The sequence below is a fragment of the Dendrobates tinctorius genome, unplaced genomic scaffold (assembly GCF_039654945.1).
Source record: "Dendrobates tinctorius isolate UK_male_01 unplaced genomic scaffold, ASM3965494v1 ptg000090l, whole genome shotgun sequence".
NCBI classification, from domain to species: Eukaryota; Metazoa; Chordata; class Amphibia; order Anura; family Dendrobatidae; genus Dendrobates; species Dendrobates tinctorius.
In genome coordinates this window covers 6,633,534-6,653,915 of record NW_027361758.1, presented here as the reverse complement: position 1 = coordinate 6,653,915, position 20,382 = coordinate 6,633,534, and the positions used below count along the sequence as shown (strand labels likewise).

Here is a 20,382-nt window from a genome sequence, read left to right as displayed (position 1 = left end):
GGCCTCAGCGATGCTCCCGTTCCCAGCGATGCCTTGCGACAATGACCTGTGATGGCGTAGCGGTCTCGCTAGATGCTACGTCATTTGGGGTCATTGTCGCAAGGCATCGCTGGGAGCTGGAGTTGCCGGTAGCATTGCTGAGGCCTGGGAACGCTGCGGGGGCCGCCGGAAGGTGAGAATATCAGGTTTTTTTTTTTATTTTTAACATATCTTTTTAGTACTAATGCTGCATAGAGGCAGCCTCATAGTAAAAGGTTGGTCACACTTGTCAGACAATGTCAATCAGTTTTCCAAGCGATGCAACAGATCGCTTGGAAAATGCTAGCATTCTGCAAACTCTTTACGCTTGCAAAACGCTAGTTTTTCGTGGGAATTCCGCATGCGGATTTCCCGCGAGAGGGAGTTGCGGAATTGCCGCGGGAATTTCCACTGCAATTCCGCATGTGTGCACATAGCTTTAGTTTAGTTTTTGATTGAGGCGCTTGTTTGTTTTGGCAGCTGTTCCACTCCTAGATTAAAATGCTATCCAGCAAGAGGGTTATCTTGCTGAGAAAATTTACTTTACAATGTGTGCATTTAAATCATTGAGATTCTTCAGGACAAGAGTTGTCTGCTCTACTTACAGAATGGTTGTCAGTCAGATGACTCATTTTTAATTTTTTTTTCCAATTAAATCCTTAATATATTTTAATAAAGATATCAGCAAGTCTTTGGGCAAATTTTGTCTCTAGACGGCCAAGAAGTACAAGTAAAAACAAAAAGGTTTGTATTTTGTTACCTTTCCTAGTTGCTGCTAGACTTTTCTTAACTTTATAAAATTTAGCATATATATCTCTTTATTATAGAAATGTGGAACTTTTTTAATTTGAAATCTACAGGTAGTGCTTAAGAAATTAATGTGGATTTTTTTGTTTTTAATCTGTTTTCCATTCTGCGCCATAGTTTTGCAAAAAAATATATTGAGGAACGGGACAGAGCATTATTTTACTACTGCTCAAAACTGTTTTAATTTTTACAGACCCAAACCATGCTGCTTCAATTGTGGTTCAGAGGAACATCAACTGAGGGATTGTCAAAAAGTAAGTTTTTTCTTTTTTTGGCCGGTGTGGGGGGGGGGGGGTTAGTGGGAAGTCACAATTGCTCAAATATTATATTAGCTTTTTTTAATAATACTTTAATTTAAAGGGTGAAAAAGGGTGAAAACATAAACAATATAACCCTTAAAAGGTAGGGGAAGTAAGTGAAGGAGGTAGGAGAAAGTTAGCAAGATTTTAATAGGGGGTGGGGCTAAGGATACAGAAAAAAAAAGTGAAAAGTGATCCCTATGAAAATGGGCAAAGAGGAGACCAGTGTGCAAAAAAGCGGCTTTTAAAGTTAACATGTAAGTTCCAACAAGCCTACAACCTGCAGTGATCCTCAGTCTACTGAACCACTGCACGACCAGCTCTACTCTCCTAGTATATCCTCACCCATCTCCTGCAGACTGTGAACCCCTGTGGGCAGGGTCCTCTCTCCTTCTGTACTTGTATGGGCCTTGTATTGCTCATGTTTATTGTACTTGTCTATGTATGCCCCTTTTTCACACTTAAAACGCCAAGAAATAAATGGTGCTATAATAATGAATAATTTATTAAACGTATAGCTTAGTCGTTAATGAATTAAGTGCTGCTAGAGACAGAAAAACTAGTAAGACACACATGGTACATTAGAAGTAACTTGATGTTGTATATGGACAGTTGCCGGGTTCGAAATGTAACCCATCTCCCTGGGGTGGGGTGAGTCCTATTATTTCCATTCAGTCAGAGTGAAGTTTGGATATAAGTTTGCAGACTTGATATCTTTCAGGTTGAAGGAGAAGGGGGGGAAAAAAAGAGGGATTTTTGGTACTCGCTGTAAAATCTTTCTTGGAGCTTTCATTGGGGGACACGGGTAGCCTTGGGGTGTATTCTGCTGTCGCTAGGAGGCTGACACTAGGCAAAAAAAGGAAAACGGCGGCTCCTCAGCGGTATGCACCCACTGACAAGCACCAAGTACCTCAGTTAGTGTTAAAGCAGTAGAAGCAACTAAAACTCAACCTATGTACCAACCCAGCAACAAAGACATGGAGGCCCAAAAGCGGTACAGCCAGTTAGGGAGGGTGCTGTGTTCCCCAATGAAAGCTGATAGAAAGATTTTACGGTGAGTAACAAAACTCATTTTTTTTTTATCGCTTCATTGGGGGGACACAGGTAACCATGGGATGTCCCAAAGTGGTCCCAAGGGTGGGAAACAGAACGCAAAGAAAGCAGACTTGGGTCAGCTGGTGCGTAAACGCCGCCTGCAGCACCTTCCTTCTCAACCGCCTCCCACAGACATAAAGCTTAAACTGAGGTATTTAGTGCCTGTTGGTGGGTGTATACTACTGAGGAGGAGTTCGTTTCCTTTTTTTTTTTTTTTTTGCCTAGTGTCATCCACTTAGTGACAGCAGCATGCACCCCATGGTTACCTGTGTCCCCCAATGAAGCGATAAAGAATAAGGAATTAAGATATGTTTGTAATCCAGTTGCCTATGGTAATAGTTCAGGCTGTAAAATCATTGTTATAATCCAGATGAGATCCAAGGTAGTGACCGGAGTTGACCCATATTGTAATTCAGTATACACTGTATTGTAATCCAAGTGGTTCAAAATGGTAAAATTATTATAATCAATTTTCCTGATCCAGTGTGGTTGAATAGTGTAGTACACTTTCTCATAGGTATTTGTAACCCAGAGATATCCACAGTTGGCGATGCATTAACTGTAAGTTTATAGCTGGCAGGATGTGACTGTATGAGATTGTAATCTATACTTTATAATGTTGTAATCTGCTGATGTTGGCTGAGATGCATACTGTGGTGATTTGAGTAAATTATTGCAATAGACACAGGGCTTTTATTCCGGTTGGAGTTTAATTAGCAATGGGAGGAGACTTGTTTGAGATGTTGTGTAGTTTTAATGTTTTTAAAAGATTTAGTCCTTCTGGAGAAAAAATTTATTCAGTCTTTCTTCCTAAATGGACCTGTAAAGTGGCTGATTAGTGATGAGCATACCCGATCTGAACCGAATATGGACATTTTCCTTTTATGTCCAGTTTCCTGTTCGGGTTCGCCAGTCTAAGGGTGAGTGCACACAGTGCGGATTCACCTGCGGATTTGCAGGTAAAACCGCAGGTAAAGTGACCTGGGATACAGAAAAAAACACAGTATGACAAACATGCATGAATACTCTGTTGTAAAATATATGTAACAGTAAGCAGCAAGTGCTAGTAAAAGATAACAAAAACAGGGTATTTAGTTGATACGTTTTTTGCAAAAAATTTATATGAAGCCACTCCACCACATCACGGTATACCCTTCTCGGAGCAGTCCTATCTAATGTATTTAAACCTGATCATGTGAAAAATACCTATATGAGCAGGATTCAGGAAGGCGCTGCCTGGTATGGGCATGCTGGGCATATTGGCTCTTTATGTGCATGTACCACAAGAGAGAGGTGGGAATCTCCCAAAGCTTGCATAAGCAAGAAATTAATAAATTAAAAACACATGGGACATGCCACAAAAATGAACAGGTCAGTAAGAATATTCACACCACCCAAAGACTGAGACACAGAAAAAAACACAGTATGACAAACTTGCATGAATACTCTGTTGCAAAATATATGTAACAATATGCAGCAAGTGCTAGTTCAAGATAACAAAAACAGGGTATTTAGTTGATAAGGTTTTTGCAAAAAATGTTTACGAAGCCACTCCACCATTTTGCCCAGCGTGATTTGCGACTTGTAGACAGGCTGAATACATGTAGGGATTACCTAACAAACAGGCATTCCTCACATGTATTCTGTCTGCCCAGCAGCCACAAATCATGCAGCTGCGTCGTCGACAGACTAAATCTCCGGGCACGCCAAAATTCTCTGAGGACACCCGAGTAACGAGTATACTCGCTCATCACAATTAGTAAACTCTTGAGAACTAGTCTCCTGATGACTATTCCCCATGTCCTCAATGGTTTCAACATATGACTGACAATTTCTTTTTCAACTTGTAGATTCATATTTGACAGGGAAGCAATCCCTGTGTATTTGTCTCATGACCTCTCCATTCATACATCTGTCAGTCGGCTGCCTCCTGCCTGTTCCCGACCCGAAGCAGGCAGGCAGTTAGTCTCCTGCATGCTGTATAAAGACTATGCCTCTATGTCCTGTCTCTCCCCTATGTCAGCGCTGAGCTTCTCTGCACATATCCCTTTGAGAGTGACAGGTCTGGAGTGATCAGGTACTGGAATACCTCTGTCTCTTGTTTGGGGATAATAATGCTGAAACATGTCTGCTATTCTTTATGTAGGCATAACCACGACCACTCGCTCTTCCACTGTCAATCACATATTCGGAGTAAGCAATAACCACAGCCTTCTGTCTCACACCACATGTAAGCCTCTCTGGATTGTGCTTCTTCCCAAAGTGCTTACCTTGTCCATTAGCAGATACTGCTGTAATCTTCTTATGATGCGGTCCTTGTATTCCAGGAGATTGGACTGGATTAAGGTGTTTATGTCCAGGTCCGTTCCTTTGCTTTTGTAATGTTATTGCTGCTTATGGAAAGATGACAGAATTGGGGCATTCTGCTGCTTCCCCACCAGATCAGTAAAAACTTTTATTCGTTAATCCAGGGATTTTCCTTCCAAAATGTTGGTCTGCCATATTCCTGGGAATCTTAAGCACATAAGGTGCTAAAATTATTCAAGACAAAATGCTTGAAGTTACTGCTTTTGAAGGCTGTTAAGGACCTCAGCAAAAAAACACATGCACTCCTGTCCCCCACCCCCAGACAATAAATCATTATTGAAAATGCTACCGGCATAATAGTTCATCGTGGGTTTCTAAAAAGATCATTTTAAGCAATTTAAAAATTCACAACCGATTTTATGGGTTTGCGATCAAAGACTGACTTTATTGAATAATTGTTAGTTTATACAGAATGTTGTGTAGCAGTAGCTTGTAAAAAAAAAAAAATACCAAGGCAGTACATCCAGTTAGTACATTAGTATATGTACGAAAGCTGGAGTAGGTTAACAGGTGGATGTTTACCTTCCATTAATGTGCTATGACAGGTATGACACTGCTGCAACACCTTTAGATTTGGTGACTTCTTGGTATTCTTCTCCCTCCGTAACTGGGTGGTAGTCCAACTAGGGAGCCACTAATGGAAATGTGTTGGTGATTATTGCTGGAAACCTGTTTCAAGAAGAATACCTTAAAGACCGCACAGAGATTAAGAGACTAAGCAAAAGCTTGGGTGAAAAAGACTTGGGTATACTAATAGATCACAGACTGCACAGGAGTCAACAGTGTGATGCAGCAGCAAAAACAGTAAACACAGTTCTGGGATGTATTAAGAGAAGCATAGAATATAGATCACGAGAAGTAATTTTGCCCCTCTATTCCTTGGTCAGGCCTCATCTGGAATACTGTATTCAGTTCTGGGCATCACATTTTGAGAAAGACATTGACTGGAACAAGTTCAGAGAAGAGCTACCAGGATGGTGACCGGATTGCAAACTGTCCTACGAGAAATGGTAAAGAAGCTGGGAATGTTTAGCCTCCAAAAAAGGCTACGAGGAGGCTTTAATAGCTGTCTACAAATATTTGAAGGCATATCAGTGTAGAGGTTATCATTATTCTCGTTTGCACATGGAAACGTGAGAAGCAATGGAATGAAACGAAACAAAGGCTGAAGATGCAGATTAGATATTCGAAAACAACTGACAGTGAGGGTGATCAATAAGTTGCTGCCACGAAAGGTGGTGAATAGTGATGAGCGAATGTGCTCACCACTACTCTGTACTCGCCCGAGTATCGGTGTACTCGGCGAGCACCAAATATTTCCGGGATTACTCGGCGGGGACTCGTGTCTCCACCTAGCATTTTTGGCGGACTTTAGAGACCCAATCACGGTGCAGGGATTGCCTGCCAGGCCATGAAACGCCGCAGCCATCTTTCTTGTGGTCATGCAGTGATTGGCTGGCTGCACAGCATCATCAGGGGTATAAGGGACCGGCTGCCGCCCTGCTCAGCGCATTCAGCTCTGGATTGAGAGAGTGTAGGGAGAGCGGCTGCCTTGGGCATTTCTTAGTGTGGGGTCTACCATCCTAAATACTCACATCCAGCTAAACAAACAGTCCTTTTAGGGACTAATTCTGCATTATACAGGTTCCAGTGTTGGGCAGGGAGGGGAGTGTACGTCGCTGTATACACATCAGTGCGAGGCTTGCAGGCACTGTATGTGTGTATATAGAGCATTGCAAATATATCTGTACGTACTGAAAGTTTGGCCAGTTCACGGCTTTTTTTTCTCTTTTGCCTGGCTGTTAGTTTTGCTGAAATAAAGCAGTATTTAGGCCCAAAAAAAAAGTGCAGGCCAGCCATTTTTTGGTGCTGTATCTTCGTGCCAGCTGTTATCTGTGCGTGGTGAAAGTGTTGCCATTTTACGTTTCCTGTCCAGTCATTATATCCAGCAGTCTTTGGTATCCCAAATATAATTAAGTCTGTTATCTCAGGCTAAGGCCTGGTGTATCTGTGGTGGAAAATCGTTTGCTTTGCAGGCATACTTAGCAAATCTTTTTTATCAGTAGTCCATTTAAAATGGGCAAGGCAAAGGACGGGGAAGTGGACGTGATACTGATGGTGCATGTAGAGGACAAGGACGTTGTCAAGCAGAAAGTGGGCCATAGCAAAGACCCAAATCTTCGCGCTCGACCTTACTGTCCCAGTTTCTAGGGGACCGCACCACACCACTATTGAATCCAGAGCAGTGTGAAACAGTGGTTGGTTGGATAGCAGATAATGCTTCCAGTCACTTAGCCACCACCATGTCTTCCACACGGTCAAGTCTGAGTAGTCGTGAGTGTGGACTGGATATTACTCGCCCTGATCCTCCTTCCTCCCACCATGCCGAGTGCCCTGAGATAACTAATCCTACACTCGGACACTCTGAAGAGCTGTTCAGTTTTCCATTTGTAGATTCGGGCCTGTCACCTGCTCCACTTGAAGCGGGGCAAGATGATATTCCATGTAGCGATGCACAAAACTTTGAGCAGCCACGGTCACCTGAGGTATATGATGATGAGACACAATTGCCGGAAAGTCAGGAGGAGGAGCAGGGTGTGGATGACATAGTGACTGACCCAACCTGGCAGGAGGACGTGCAAGGAAAGCAGCACACATGTGGAAGGAGGCATAGCACTCCATCAGGCAGGAAGAAGCAGTGTGTGGTGGCCACAGACAGAAGGCATGAATCTGTTCCCCGTAACACCAACAGGACGGAAGTTGCCATTCCTTCTGTTACATCTTCCCGAGTCTGGTTACTTTTTAATTTGAATAAAGCTTTATTTGAACTTTTTAGAAATTCAAAATACAACTCTGTATGAAGCAGAATTTTCCATCACAGGGAAAATTTAAATTTACTTAAGAGACATAACTGACGTGGGGGGGAGACAAGACTAGGACAAAGACGACCCGCCCTATAAAACTGTCCCACTAGTTAACCCCTTTAGTGAACCCCTTAAAAAAAAAAAACAAAAAAACAAAGCAAAAAACAATGCTTTATCATACCGCCGACCAAAAAGCAATAACGTGCGATCAAAAAGACTAATATAAATAAACATGGTACCACTGAAAACGTCATGTTGTCACGCAAAAAACAAGCCGCCATACAACGCCTTCAGCGAAAAAATAGTTATAGCTCATAGAATAAAGCGATACAAAAATAATTTTTTATATAAAATTGTTTTTATTGTATAAAAGCGCCAAAACACAAAAAAATCATATAAATGAGGTATCGCTGTCATCGTAGTGACCCGAAGAATAAAACCGCTTTATCAATTTTACCACACGTGTAACTGTGTAAACCCCCCCCACCCCCCCCCCAAAGAAATTCATGAAATGCTGGTTTTTGTTCATTCTGCGTCCCAAAAATCAAAATAAAAAGCGATCAAAAAATGTCAAGTGCCTAAAATGGTACCAATAAAAACGTCAACTCGTCCCGCAAAAAATAAGACCTCACATGACTCTGTGGGACAAAATATGGTAAAATTATAGCTCTCAAAATGTGGTGATGCAAAAACTATTTTTACAATAAAAAGCGTCTTTTAGCGTGTGACATCTGCCAAACATAAAAACCTGCCATAAATAGTAAATCAAACCTCCCTTTATCACCCCCTTAGTTAGGGGAAAAATAATAAAATTAAAAAGACTATGTATTTACATTTTCCCGTTAGGGTTAGGGCTGAGATTAGGGTTAGGGATGGAGTTAGAATTTGGGGGTTTCCACTGTTTAGGCACATGGGCTCTCCAAATGCAACATGGTGTCTGATCTCAATTTCAGCCAATTCTGCGTTGAAAAAGTCAAACGGTGCTCCTTCCCTTCCAAGATCTGCCATGCACCCAAACAGTGGTTTTACCCCCATATATGAGGAATCAGCCTACTCAGGACAAATTGCACAATAGTTTTTAGGGTCCAATTTCTCCTATTACCCTTGGGAAAATAAAAAAAAAAATTGGGGGCAAAAATATTTGTGGAAAAAAATATGAATTTTTGTTTTTATGGCTCTACAGTACATTATAAACTTATGCAAAGCACTTGGGGGGGGGGGGGGGTTCAAAGTGCTCACCACACATCTAGATAAGTTCCTTGAGGGGTCTAGTTTCCAAAATAGGGTCGCTTGTAGGGGGATTTCCCCTGTTTAGGCAAATCAGGGGCTCTCCGAAGGCGACATGACACCTACAGATCATTCCATCAAAGTCTGCATTCCAAATGTCACTACTTCCCTTCTGAGCCCCAACATGTGCCCATACAGTAGTGTTTTTTCCCCACATATGGGGTATTAGCGTACTCAGGACAAATTGGACAACATTTGGGGTCCATTTTCTCATGTTACCCTTGGGAAAATAAAAAAATGGGGATCATGTTTGTAGAAAAAATGTGACTTCTGTGAAGCACTTGGGTGTTCAAAGTGCTCACCACACATCTAGATAAGCTTCTTGGGGTGTCTAGTTTCCAAAATAGTGTCAGTTGTGGGGGGTTTCCACTGTTTAGGCACATGAGGGGCTCCCCAAACATGACATGGCGTGCAATCTCAGTTCCAGCCAATTTTGCATTAAACTGCGCTCCTTCCCTTCCGAGCTCTGCCATGCGCCCAAATAGTGGTTTACCCCCACATATGGGGTATCAGAGTACTCAGGACAAATTGCACTCTAACTTTTGGGGTCCAGTTTCCCTTGGGAAAATAAAAATTGGGTGAAAAGTCATTTTTGTGGGAAAAAATGATTTATTTTTAATTTTACGGCTGTACGTTATAAACTTCTGTGAAGCCCTTGGGGGTTCAAAGTGCTCATCACACATCTAGATAAGTTCCTTGGGGTGTCTGGTTTCCAAAATGGGGTCACTTGTGGGGGTTTTTCACTGTTTCGGCACATCAGGGGCTCTCCAAATGTGACATGGCGTCCGATCTCAATTCCAGCCAATTTTGCATTGAAAACGTCAAACGTGGCCTAGCAGAGCATGGTGCTGGTCACATAATCCAGGAGCTCTGACGACTTCAGGCGGTGAAGCGGCTCACACATCTTACCGGCAGTTCCTTCAGCAGTGAATCTTTCTCCAGGCACTTGGTATCACCCTGGGATCAGATGAGGCGGTCCAAAACCGGGCTCCGGAGCTCCCCCAGAAAGGTATCTGACTTCTTTGCTAGAGGCTCCAGGCTGGAGAGGAGTTCTAAGATGGCTGCTGCCTCCCCTCATGCTGCAAAGTCTGCAGAATCAGCACGTTCTGCTACTTCCTCTGCCTCAAGCAGAGAAGGCTCCATGGAGACTGCAGGTACTGTGGAAATGGCATGCCCTGACAACCAGCCTGTCACAAAGGAGGAGATGAAATCCCTCTTTGCAGCTTTCAGGAAATCTATGCAAAATGATATAAAGAGAATGTTGGCAGAGCTGAAGGGGGAAGTAGGAGCTATAGGGAACCGCACAGATCATTTACAGAACAAAATGGAGGAGTTAAAAGGGTCCCACAATGCACTGATGAGCATGAAGAGCTTAAAGCTGAAGTCCGCAAGTTAACATCTAAAATGCTGGACCTGGAGGACAGATCCAGGAGAAACAATGTTAGAATAAGAGGAATACCAGAAGTACATGATGAAGATCTTGTTACAGGACTTTATTCAAGCTGTTGTGCCTGAAGCAGAAGGGAGAGAGATCTTAGTGGATCGGATTCACAGAATCCCTAAGCCTCGATGACTTAACCCTTCGATTCCCAGAGATACTATTTCCCGCATTCACTTCTATAAAACAAAGGAGGCCTTCCTGCTTGGTTTAAAGAAGAAACCTTCCCTGCCAGTCAGATTTGCTCGCCTTTCGGTATTCCCAGACCTCTCAGCTGGCACGCTTGCGAGGAGGAGAGAATTCACTCCTTATACAAAGATTCTACAGGATAAAGGCATTATATATCGTTGGGGTTTCCCTATCAAGCTCATTGTCAGTAAAAATGGTAACACTCTGGTTTGCATCTCTACTGCGCAACTTGGGAAAGTGTTTGAGGACTGGGATATTCCACCCCCCCGCCATCATCCTTGGCTAAGGCTTCACGCCAAAACAGGAGAATTAATCCTGACTCGTTTAAAGCTTGAAGTTCCCATAACGTTTGCCTTTTGAGGTTGTGGTCTCCACTTTTCTGGATTTTTTTTTTTTTTTTTTGTTTCTGCAGAGGGTGCTGGCTACTAAATTTTGTGGCCGTATCCAGCCCACCTGCAGTTCCTGCTCCATGAGCGTCTTTTTTTCGCTCTTACTGCTTTGACTACTTGTCAGTCCTTGTGTAGCTCCGTCATGTTATGCGAGGAGCAACTTGTTTCTCAGGTGTTCTTTAATTATGTCGTGTTATTTGTTGATAGGACTTGCCTGTTTGTACCATTTCTTTCTGCAGGGTTAATACTCCAAAGGAAGCAGATTCTCGGCTATCACAGCCACTTCTGGCCTTACATACCATGGGTTTAAAGGTATTGTCTCTAAATGTAAAGGGATTAAATTCTCTGCATAAAAGGTCATGGGTCTGGAAGGAGGCAGGGAAGGCGAGTAGTGATGTCTTGTGCATTCAAGAATCACATTTATTAGCCCAGGATAATGGTAGAATGAAAAATGTTACTTATCCTCATCAGTTTTTTGCCAATAATGTCCACAAGAGGGCGGGTGTGGGAATCCTCATTAAAAGCTCTGTAGCCTTCCAGCTTGAAAGGGTGGTGGGGGACATTGAGTGGAGATATGTCATTTTAATTGGTCTACTAAACAATGTGCAATTTACTATTGCTTCAGTGTATGCTCCCAATGTGGGCCAGTTGAGATTCATACGTAAATTTTTGGAGACTCTTAGGGGAATAGCAAAAGGTTCCTCGGTGATATGCGGAGACTTTAATGTCCTTATGTGTAAATTCCTAGATTGTTCCCATCAAGCCCCGGCCAGAAAAGAGATGGGCCACCTGATCCGTGAGTTTCGTCTTCATGATATATGGCGATATGCTCATGCAGGAGAGAGAGACTACTCTTTTCACTCCCTAAGGTTTAATACCTACTTTAGAATAGATTATATCTTAGTAGATGATTCGCTACTGTTGGGTTGTGACCGGTCTCCTTCCAAATGGAAACTGAATGATTATATCCTCACTAACCAAGATACCAGCGATTTAAATCGCTCGGCAGTTAAAAGAATTTTTTGCCATTACTGATAATCAAATGGTCTCGGATGAAACTCTTTGGGCGGCCCATAAGGCCTTTGCTAGAGGTGTCCTCATCATAATTGCAGCAATGGAGAAAAGGGAAAGGTTAAAAACATTTAATGATATTTTATCTAAACTCCAGCTCCTGGAAAGGGCAAACAAGGCCCACCCCTCTGACATTTTCCTTGACTCTATTAGAGGTCTGAGAGATCAGCTGAGATCAAATATGCTGTATTCCTATGAAAAAAATCTAGAAAAGCTTAAATCCAAATTCTACAGCCTGGGTGATAGAGCCAGTCGAGTGAAGAAAAGGGAGGCTCGGATGGCCATTCCCTTTTTGATTAAGCATGACTGGTCCAAAGTTTTAAACCCTACTCGTATAGCTAGTGAGTTTAAAGAATACTATTCCCAACTATATAATCTCAAGTCAGGTCCTAAAACACACCAGCCCACGAAGGGTGAAATTTCTTCTTTCCTTGCTAAACTAAATTTGCCCAGACTTTCCCCCACAGCTCTGGCTGCTCTTAATGCCCACCTTACTGAGGAGGAAGTAGTTCGGGTTAAATCCTCTAAGAGACTTTCTGCCCCCGGGCCAGATGGTTTTTTACCTTTCGCCACGACAGCACCCACTGGAGGTATCGGATCCGCCCCATTTGGAACAGGAAACCCTACAGGAAAGATAAAAGGGGGCGGTCCGCCTTTCCTCCTCAGTTTTGGTTTCCTGTTCCAAACGGAGCCACGATATCCTTCAGGAAAGAATACCTGGGCCAGGCATGCCGCCTGTGCAGTCTCCTTGGGAACGGCAGGGGATGCGGTCCAGAAGCAGCGTCGGAGATTCCATTAGACGGCTCCCCCCTCGTCTGGTGAGCGAAGGGTGACCCAGGAGAGCGCCGGCAGGCACCGGGACGCACCGCTGCTGGGAGCGGTAAGAGCGCCAATGGCGCAGAGAAAAAAAAGAGAATGGAGGTCTCTTTTTGAATGGAGGCGCCAGTGGCGGTGCATGGAGAGGGGGACCGCGTGGAGAGAGGAGGCCGCGCGGTAAAGCGGCGCGGTAGCCGGCCAGCGCACAGTCTCCTGCCCCCCCGGAAGTAATGGTTGAACTTCCGGGGCGGGATGGCTGAGAGAGCGTCGGGCATGCGCGCGGTGATCCCAGGGAGGAGGAGCAACTTCCGGGGGGACGGCAGAGGAAAAAAAAAAAAAAAGAGGAGCAGGTTATTTAAACAGCGGCGCAGCTGACCGGCGATGCAGCAATGTCGTCCCCAACGGAAGCACACGCTCCAGCGGGGGATTCTGCAGGAGGTAGCTCCACCAGGGACCACAACACCGGCCGCAGGACTGAAGCAGGAGAATCAAGACCTAGGACGTCTCAGCCATCTGATCCGGTAATATAAGGCTTCACTGGGTGAGTGTGCAAAGTATATACTCTGCCTACTAAGCTGACCTCTCCTTCCCCCCCCCCCCCCCGCCTTGGGGTCCCCCTCTAGACCAAGAAAAAGGATAAATCCAAGCATAAAGAATGTGCGCTATGCTCGGAACCTCTCCCTGACTCCTACCCTAAGAAGCTCTGTAAACAGTGCACCAAAGAGACAAAGCAAGGGACCGCATTGTCGACAAAGGACATTAGAGCTATAATCAGGGAGGAGATACAGGCTATTAACCGTGCCAAAACTCCCTCAGAGACTGGCAGCAAAACGCAGTTAACCCTCAGCTCAGAGTCAGAAGAAGGGGGGTTAATCTCTGACTCCTCACTAACATCCTCGTCATCATCAGACATGGAGGGACAGTCGTGTTTCCCCCTAGATAGTGTGGACAACCTAGTCAAGTTGGTGAGAAGCACTATGGGGTGTGAGGAACCAAGGGGTGCCCAAACCGCACAGGACATAATGTTTGCGGGATTGGCGGAAAAGAAAAGGAGAGCGTTCCCAGTAATACCGGCAATTAAGGCCCTAATAAAGAGGGAATGGGAAAAAAATGACCAAAGAAGTTTTCTCCCAAAAGCCTCAAAAAGAAAGTATCCTTTTAGCGATGAGGAGCTATTAAAATGGACCAAAGTGCCAAAAGTGGATGCCGTTATATCCTCTACTTCGAGACAATCGGCTATTCCAGTAGAGGACGCAGGCTTGTTGGCAGACCCGTTAGACCGCAAGGCGGAATCATCATTGAAGAGGTCTTGGGAGTCTACCACGGGTATATTTAAGCCAGCGGTAGCCAGCACATGCACCACTAGATCTATGCTCGTGTGGTTGGACCAGCTCGATCAACAAATCGAGCAAAAGGTGTCCAGAGAAAAATTAAGGGCCGCTATCCCATTAATAAGGGGGGCAGCTGCCTTTATGGCTGATGCGTCGGCAGACACTCTACGGCTGGCAGCAAGATCAGCAGCTCTAGTGGACAACGCCAGAAGGGCGTTGTGGATGAAGAGCTGGAAGGGGGACGCGCAATCAAAGGCTAAGATCTGTGCAACCCCGTGTGAGGGAGAACCTTTAAGAGGCGACCGTTTGGAAGAAGGAGGCAAACGGAAAGACCAAATAGATGGGCCACAAAAGAGAAATAAAAGGGTACCATGTTCAGGGGTCCAACGTTCCGAAGGGAAAATAGAAATTAAAGAATCAGACCCACCTGTAGGGGGTAGATTACGGTTCTTTTATCCAAAATGGGAACAAATATCCTCAAACCCATGGATCTTGAGTATTATTAAAGAAGGAATGAAAATAGAATTCCTTCAAAATCCTTATGATTTCTTTGTCCTAACCCGCCTTAACTCTATGGCCCAACAAAAGGCCCTCGAAGAAGAGATTCGGAGCCTACTATGCAAAGGGGTTTTAGTAGAGGTCCCAGAGGGACAGGAAGGTAGAGGTTTCTACTCTCCCTTATTTTTAATTTCCAAACCAGATGGTACATTTAGAACAATTATTAATTTAAGGAAGCTTAATACGTTTATAAAAAATTATAAGTTTAAGATGGAATCAATCAGATCCACCATAAAGCTTCTCTTTCCAAATTGTGTGATGGCGGGGATTGACTTAAAAGATGCTTATTATCATCTTCCTATCCATAATAGATACCAAAAATATCTAAGGGTCGCAGTGGTATTCGATGGCAAGGTCCGTCATTTTCAATACACAGCCATGCCTTTCGGCCTCTCAACAGCACCAAGAATCTTCACCAAGGTGATGGCAGAGGTGATGGCCTATGTTCGTCAAAAAGATACTTTAATCGTACCTTACTTAGACGACTTCCTAATAATCGGGAACTCAGATACCCAATGTACCGAAAGAGTGGCTGATGCAATCTCGTCTTTGCAGGACCTAGGCTGGATCATCAATATACAGAAGTCCAGGCTCGTTCCGCAATCCCTCCAGATGTTTTTGGGGTTCCAATTGAACTCCATAACCCAGAAATGTCTACTTCCGCAGGTAAAGATTGCACTAACAAAAGAGAAAGTAGAGGCAGCCATAGACCACGCATGTCTCTGAGAGGGGCAATGTCGCTATTGGGGTCGCTAGATTCCTGTGCCTCTGCAGTCCGGTGGGCCCATTATCATGTCCGCACACTCCAGCATCAGATCCTCCAGGAGGAGAGGCGACATGGTGGTCACCTCGAGAGCAAGATAACTCTAACGCAGGAGGTCTTGACTTCTCTGGAATGGTGGTTAGAGGATGACCATCTATCCTCGGGAGTCCCATGGGTCATACTACCATCTAGTATCCTAACCACCGACGCTAGCCCCCAAGGCTGGGGAGCCCATATGGGGAATAGCTTTTGTCAAGGAAGATGGAATAGAGAGTAAAGAGAATACTCATCTAATTTAAAAGAACTGACAGCAGTATACTATGCTCTACATTATTTCCTTCCACAACTCCAACAGAAACATGTCAGGATCCTGTCAGACAACACCACCACAGTGGCCTACATAAACAGACAAGGAGGTACTCGATCAGAGACTCTGATGTCTTCTGCGGCAAGAATCTTAGACTTAGCCGAAATCAATTTGTTGTCCCTCTCAGCTCTTCAGATCAGAGGAGAGGACAATCAAGAAGCAGATTTCTTAAGCCGACACACACTTCGGCAAGGGGAGTGGTGCCTCAATCACCAAATCTTCCAGAATATAGTAGCTCTATGGGGGCATCCTCAAGTGGACCTCTTTGCCACAAGAGAAAACAGACAAACAAAGACCTTTGCTTCCCTGTCTCCAGCAGATCACCCAGACATACTGGATGCCCTCCAGGCCCCATGGAGATTCAAGCTGGCATACGCCTTCCCTCCATTGATTCTCCTGCCACAAGTGATTCAGAAAATCAGAGGAAAAGGCGAGAGTAATCCTGATAGCACCTTTCTGGCCCAAGAGACCGTGGTTCTCGTGGCTACGAATTATGTTAGTGACAGATCCTTGGGTTCTCCCCTCAAACCCCAACCTACTCTCCCAAGGCCCTTTCTTCCACCCTCAAGTGGACAACTTACACTTGACGGCGTGGAACTTGAAAGGCACCTATTAAGATCAAGAGGTTTTTCGGAATCATTAATTACTACGCTCCTACAGAGCAGGAAGCAGTCCACAACCCAAACTTATAAAAGAATATGGAAGAAATTCTTACAGTTTCATACAGCATCTCATACGGCAGAAGTCCCGATAGTCCCTATCTTAGAGTTCCTACAAAAGGGAAAGGAATTGGGCCTGTCAGTAAACATACTGAAAGTACAGGTGTCTGCGTTGGGGGCGCTGTATGGCCATAATATAGCAGGGAATAAGTGGATATCACGATTCATTACGGCATGTGAAAGAATAACTCCGGTTCACATACCCACAATCCCTACATGGGACTTAAACTTGGTGTTAGACGCCCTTACAGAAGAACCTTTTGAACCGATAGATACGATATCCCTCAAATGTTTATCATTTAAGACGGCCCTTTTGGTAGCACTGACATCCGCTAGGAGAGTGGGTGATATCCAGGCTCTGTCCATAGATCCACCCTTTTTTCAAGTATACCAAGATAGATTAATATTAAAGGCAGACCCCTCATACCTGCCTTAAGGTATCAACAAGGTACCATAGGTCTCAGATACTCCTCCCAACCTTCTTTGAAGATCCCTCCACTCCGGAAGAGCAGAAATTCCACACTTTGGACGTCAGAAGAACTGTCCTAAAGTATATTGAAAGGTCCGAGAGCTGGAGGCAGTGTAGGGCTCTCTTCTTTTCTTTTCAGGGCCGTAAAAAAGGGTATGGAGTCACAAAGAGCACCATTTCCCGATGGATCAGGGATGCCATTCGTTTAGCCTACTCTGCAAAAAATGAAGAGCCTCCGGGAAACATCAGAGCACATTCCACCAGAGCAATGGCGACTTCCTGGGCGGAGAGGGGAGACGTTCCAATTGAAACCATATGTAAGGCGGCAATTTGGTCATCCCCCTTCTACCTTCTATAGACACTATAGACTTGATCTTTCGTCTACCTCTGACCTAAGCTTTGGCAGGACTGTCCTTGGCACGGTGGTCCCACCCAGGTGATGGTCTCTGGAATCTCTCCAGTGGGTGCTGTCGTGGCGAAGGGTAGAAAGCTGGATTACTTACCGGTAATGCTCTTTTAATGAGTCCATGACAGCACCCGCTCACTTCCCTCCCTGCTACAAATATGAATGTTAAAAGTATATCTGCTAAAGTTGGATAAGTAAAGTTACAAGTACAAGACATTGCCTAATCCTTGGCGGTCCTCCTGGTACTCTGAAATGCAAAACTGAGGAAAGGCGGACCGCCCCCTTTTATCTTTCCTGTAGGGTTTCCTGTTCCAAATGGGGCGGATCCGATACCTCCAGTGGGTGCTGTTGTGGACTCATTAAAAGAGCATTACCGGTAAGTAATCCGGCTTTTCTAATTCTTACTACCTCCAGTTTGCGCACATCTTGGCTCCATTTTTGGTTAGAACGTTCTCACTATGGAGGGATTCATCTGATATCCAATCTGAAAGCTTGGCTGCGACAATCATTACTATTCCTAAACCGGGGAAGCCTCCAACCTCTCCTGGTAACTTCAGACCTATCTCTCTTTTGAATTGTGATGTGAAGTTATATGCAAAAGTCTGGGCTAATAGACTCCTTTCAGTTTAGCCGGCCCTGGTCTCCCCTGACCAAGTGGGATTTGTCCCAGGGAGGCAGGCTAGGGATGGCACTAGAAGAGTGATTGATTTGATGGATTTTCTTGAGTCCAGTGGTACCCCTGGTGTATTCCTGTCTCTAGATGCGGAAAAAGCGTTTGACAGGGTACACTGGGGCTATGTGGATGCCGTTTTGGACACATTTGGTTTCTCTGGTAATATAAAAGGTGCTATTATGGCCTTATACAAAAAACCAAATGCTTCGGTCTGTGCAGCTGGCTTCTATTCTGATAGATTTGACCTGACCAATGGGACCTGCCAGGGTTGCTCCCTTTCCCCTATAATTTTTGCTTTAGTCATGGAGCCCCTGGCGGAGTCCATTAGGCTCAACCCGGAAATCTCTGGAGTTAAAATAGGCCCTGTAGAGCATAAGATCGGTCTATATGCAGACAATGTAATTCTCTCTTGCACTGATAGTGAAAGATCATTGATAGGGATCAATAACGCTCTCCTTGAATTTTCTAAGATTTCATATTACAAGCTAAACAAAAGAAAATCGGTTCTCTTCTCGGTTAATGTTCCACCATCTGTTAGAAATAGAATGTCCTCACTTGTCCCATATACTTGGGCCCGGGACAGCTTCTCGTACCTAGGACTAAGGATTTGTAAACTTTCCAATATTGTCAAACAGAATTTTAATACTCTGCTTGATTCCATTCGAAAGGACATAGACTATCAAATACATTTACCCCTTTCCTGGATGGCGCGCATTCAGATAGTTAAGATGATGTTCCTACCAAAAATTTATTTATTCCGTTGTCTTCCCTTGAGGTTCCCCAAGAGGTTTCTCTCTCTTCTGCAGGCAGTTGTGAGCAGATTTATTTGGGCAGGAAAGAAACCTAGGGTTGGTATGTCTACCTTATTTTATAGTTATTCACATGGTGGTCTGGGGGTCCCGAATTTTTATTTGTACCATAAAGTAGCAGTTCTAGAGGCGTTAAGGGAGTGGTATGATGATTCTTGTACTCACAAATGGGTGCTTGTGGAGAAACACTTGGCCCCGCGTGGGACTTTGAGATTTCTACTGGAGGCCCGAGTGCTTAGTTCCTTTGCCCCATCTCTTCCCTTGCAGACAATGAAAGTGGCATTTTCTTACTGGTCTGATCTGGTCTCTTCTCGTCAGGTGGTTAAATTTGAGTCTATCTCTATTAGAGCCTCGGAGCTTCATGTGGATGGCCTCACGTTAGGCAATTGGGGGAGGAATGGTATTGTGGTCATGAAAGATATCCTCTTAATTCAGGAGTTGAAACCTTTCTCTGACCTAATGGATGAATTTGGCCTTCACAGAAATAACTTCTACCAGTACCTGCAAATTCGGCATTTTTTAAATTCATGTGTATTTCCCTTATCCTGCCATAATGCTGTTTGCTCGCCAATACAGCGTTTTTTTAGTTCTTCCTCCTCTCAAAAACACGGCCTCTCGGTAGTATATAAAGTGTTTAATTCCCCCGGTAATGGTCCTAAACAAGCGTATATGAGGCGCTGGGAAGGGGCTCTTGCTTTCTCCTCAACCCCGGACCAATGGTGGTCCGCTTCTGGTGACTTGCAGAAATATTCCTCCTGTATCAATAATCTTGAGCAGCTTAAAGTTCACTTTGACTGGTATTACACCCCCGCTGAAGATTTCCAAATTCCGTGGTTCCTATCCCCGATCCTGCTGGAAGGGCTGCTCGGGTGTTGGTTCCCTAGTGCACGTGTGGTAGGATTGCCCGCTCATCCGGCCTTTTTGGGAAGAAGTGTTTAACATTATTACCTCAGTTACAGGCCTGGCTGGAAGTTTGAGCGGTCCGCTAGCGTTTTTGGGGATTGGTTTACATATATTCCCTGACGATTTGAGACCAATTGTATCACACATTCTAATAGCAGCACGTCTGTGTCTGGCAGACCACTGGAGAGAAATAACTATCCCCTCTAAGTTGGATATTATCCAAAAAATCAATAAACATTACCAATACGAGCTCCTTCGGACCTCAGATATGTTTACCAAAAATAAAATAAGGAATCGCTGGTTCCCCTGGGTGGTGTCCAAATTCTCGTCCTTCCAGTCCTGATTGGTGGACCTGTGATTTTATAACCTATCATCCCTACCCTTGCTTCCTATGCTGCACTTTGTATCCCCCTAACCCTACTATGCAGAATTTTCAGCTGTTGTCTGTTTTTACTTTGAATTTTATTGTCCTGCTGTTATAGGACAAATTTTTCAACTGTCCGCATGTTTGTTGCGCTGTATAATCTGTTTTATATAAAATTTTAATAAAAATTATTGATATAAAAAAAGTCAAACGGCGCGCCTTCCCTTCCAAGCTTTGCCATGTGCTGAAACAGTGGTTTCGCCCCCCCCCCCCCACATATCAGGTATCAGCGTACTCAGGACAAATTGCACCATAACTTTTGCAGTCCAATTTCCCCTGTTACCCTTGATAAAATAAAAAAAAAATTTGACCTGAATTTT

General features: G+C 44.2%; 1 protein-coding gene across 3 annotated transcripts in view; it reads left to right on the top strand.

Moving 5' to 3' along the window:
• The window catches only part of LOC141098345 (zinc finger CCHC domain-containing protein 8-like), a 211,407-nt gene that overhangs the window by 102,803 nt on the left and 88,222 nt on the right, over positions 1–20,382 (top strand). For all 3 annotated transcript variants that reach the window (XM_073586033.1, XM_073586031.1, XM_073586032.1), the window contains 2 exons: positions 697–762; positions 1,019–1,079. In XM_073586033.1, the coding sequence (XP_073442134.1) occupies positions 697–762; positions 1,019–1,079 (127 nt within the window). The remainder of the gene's footprint in view (positions 1–696; positions 763–1,018; positions 1,080–20,382) is intronic.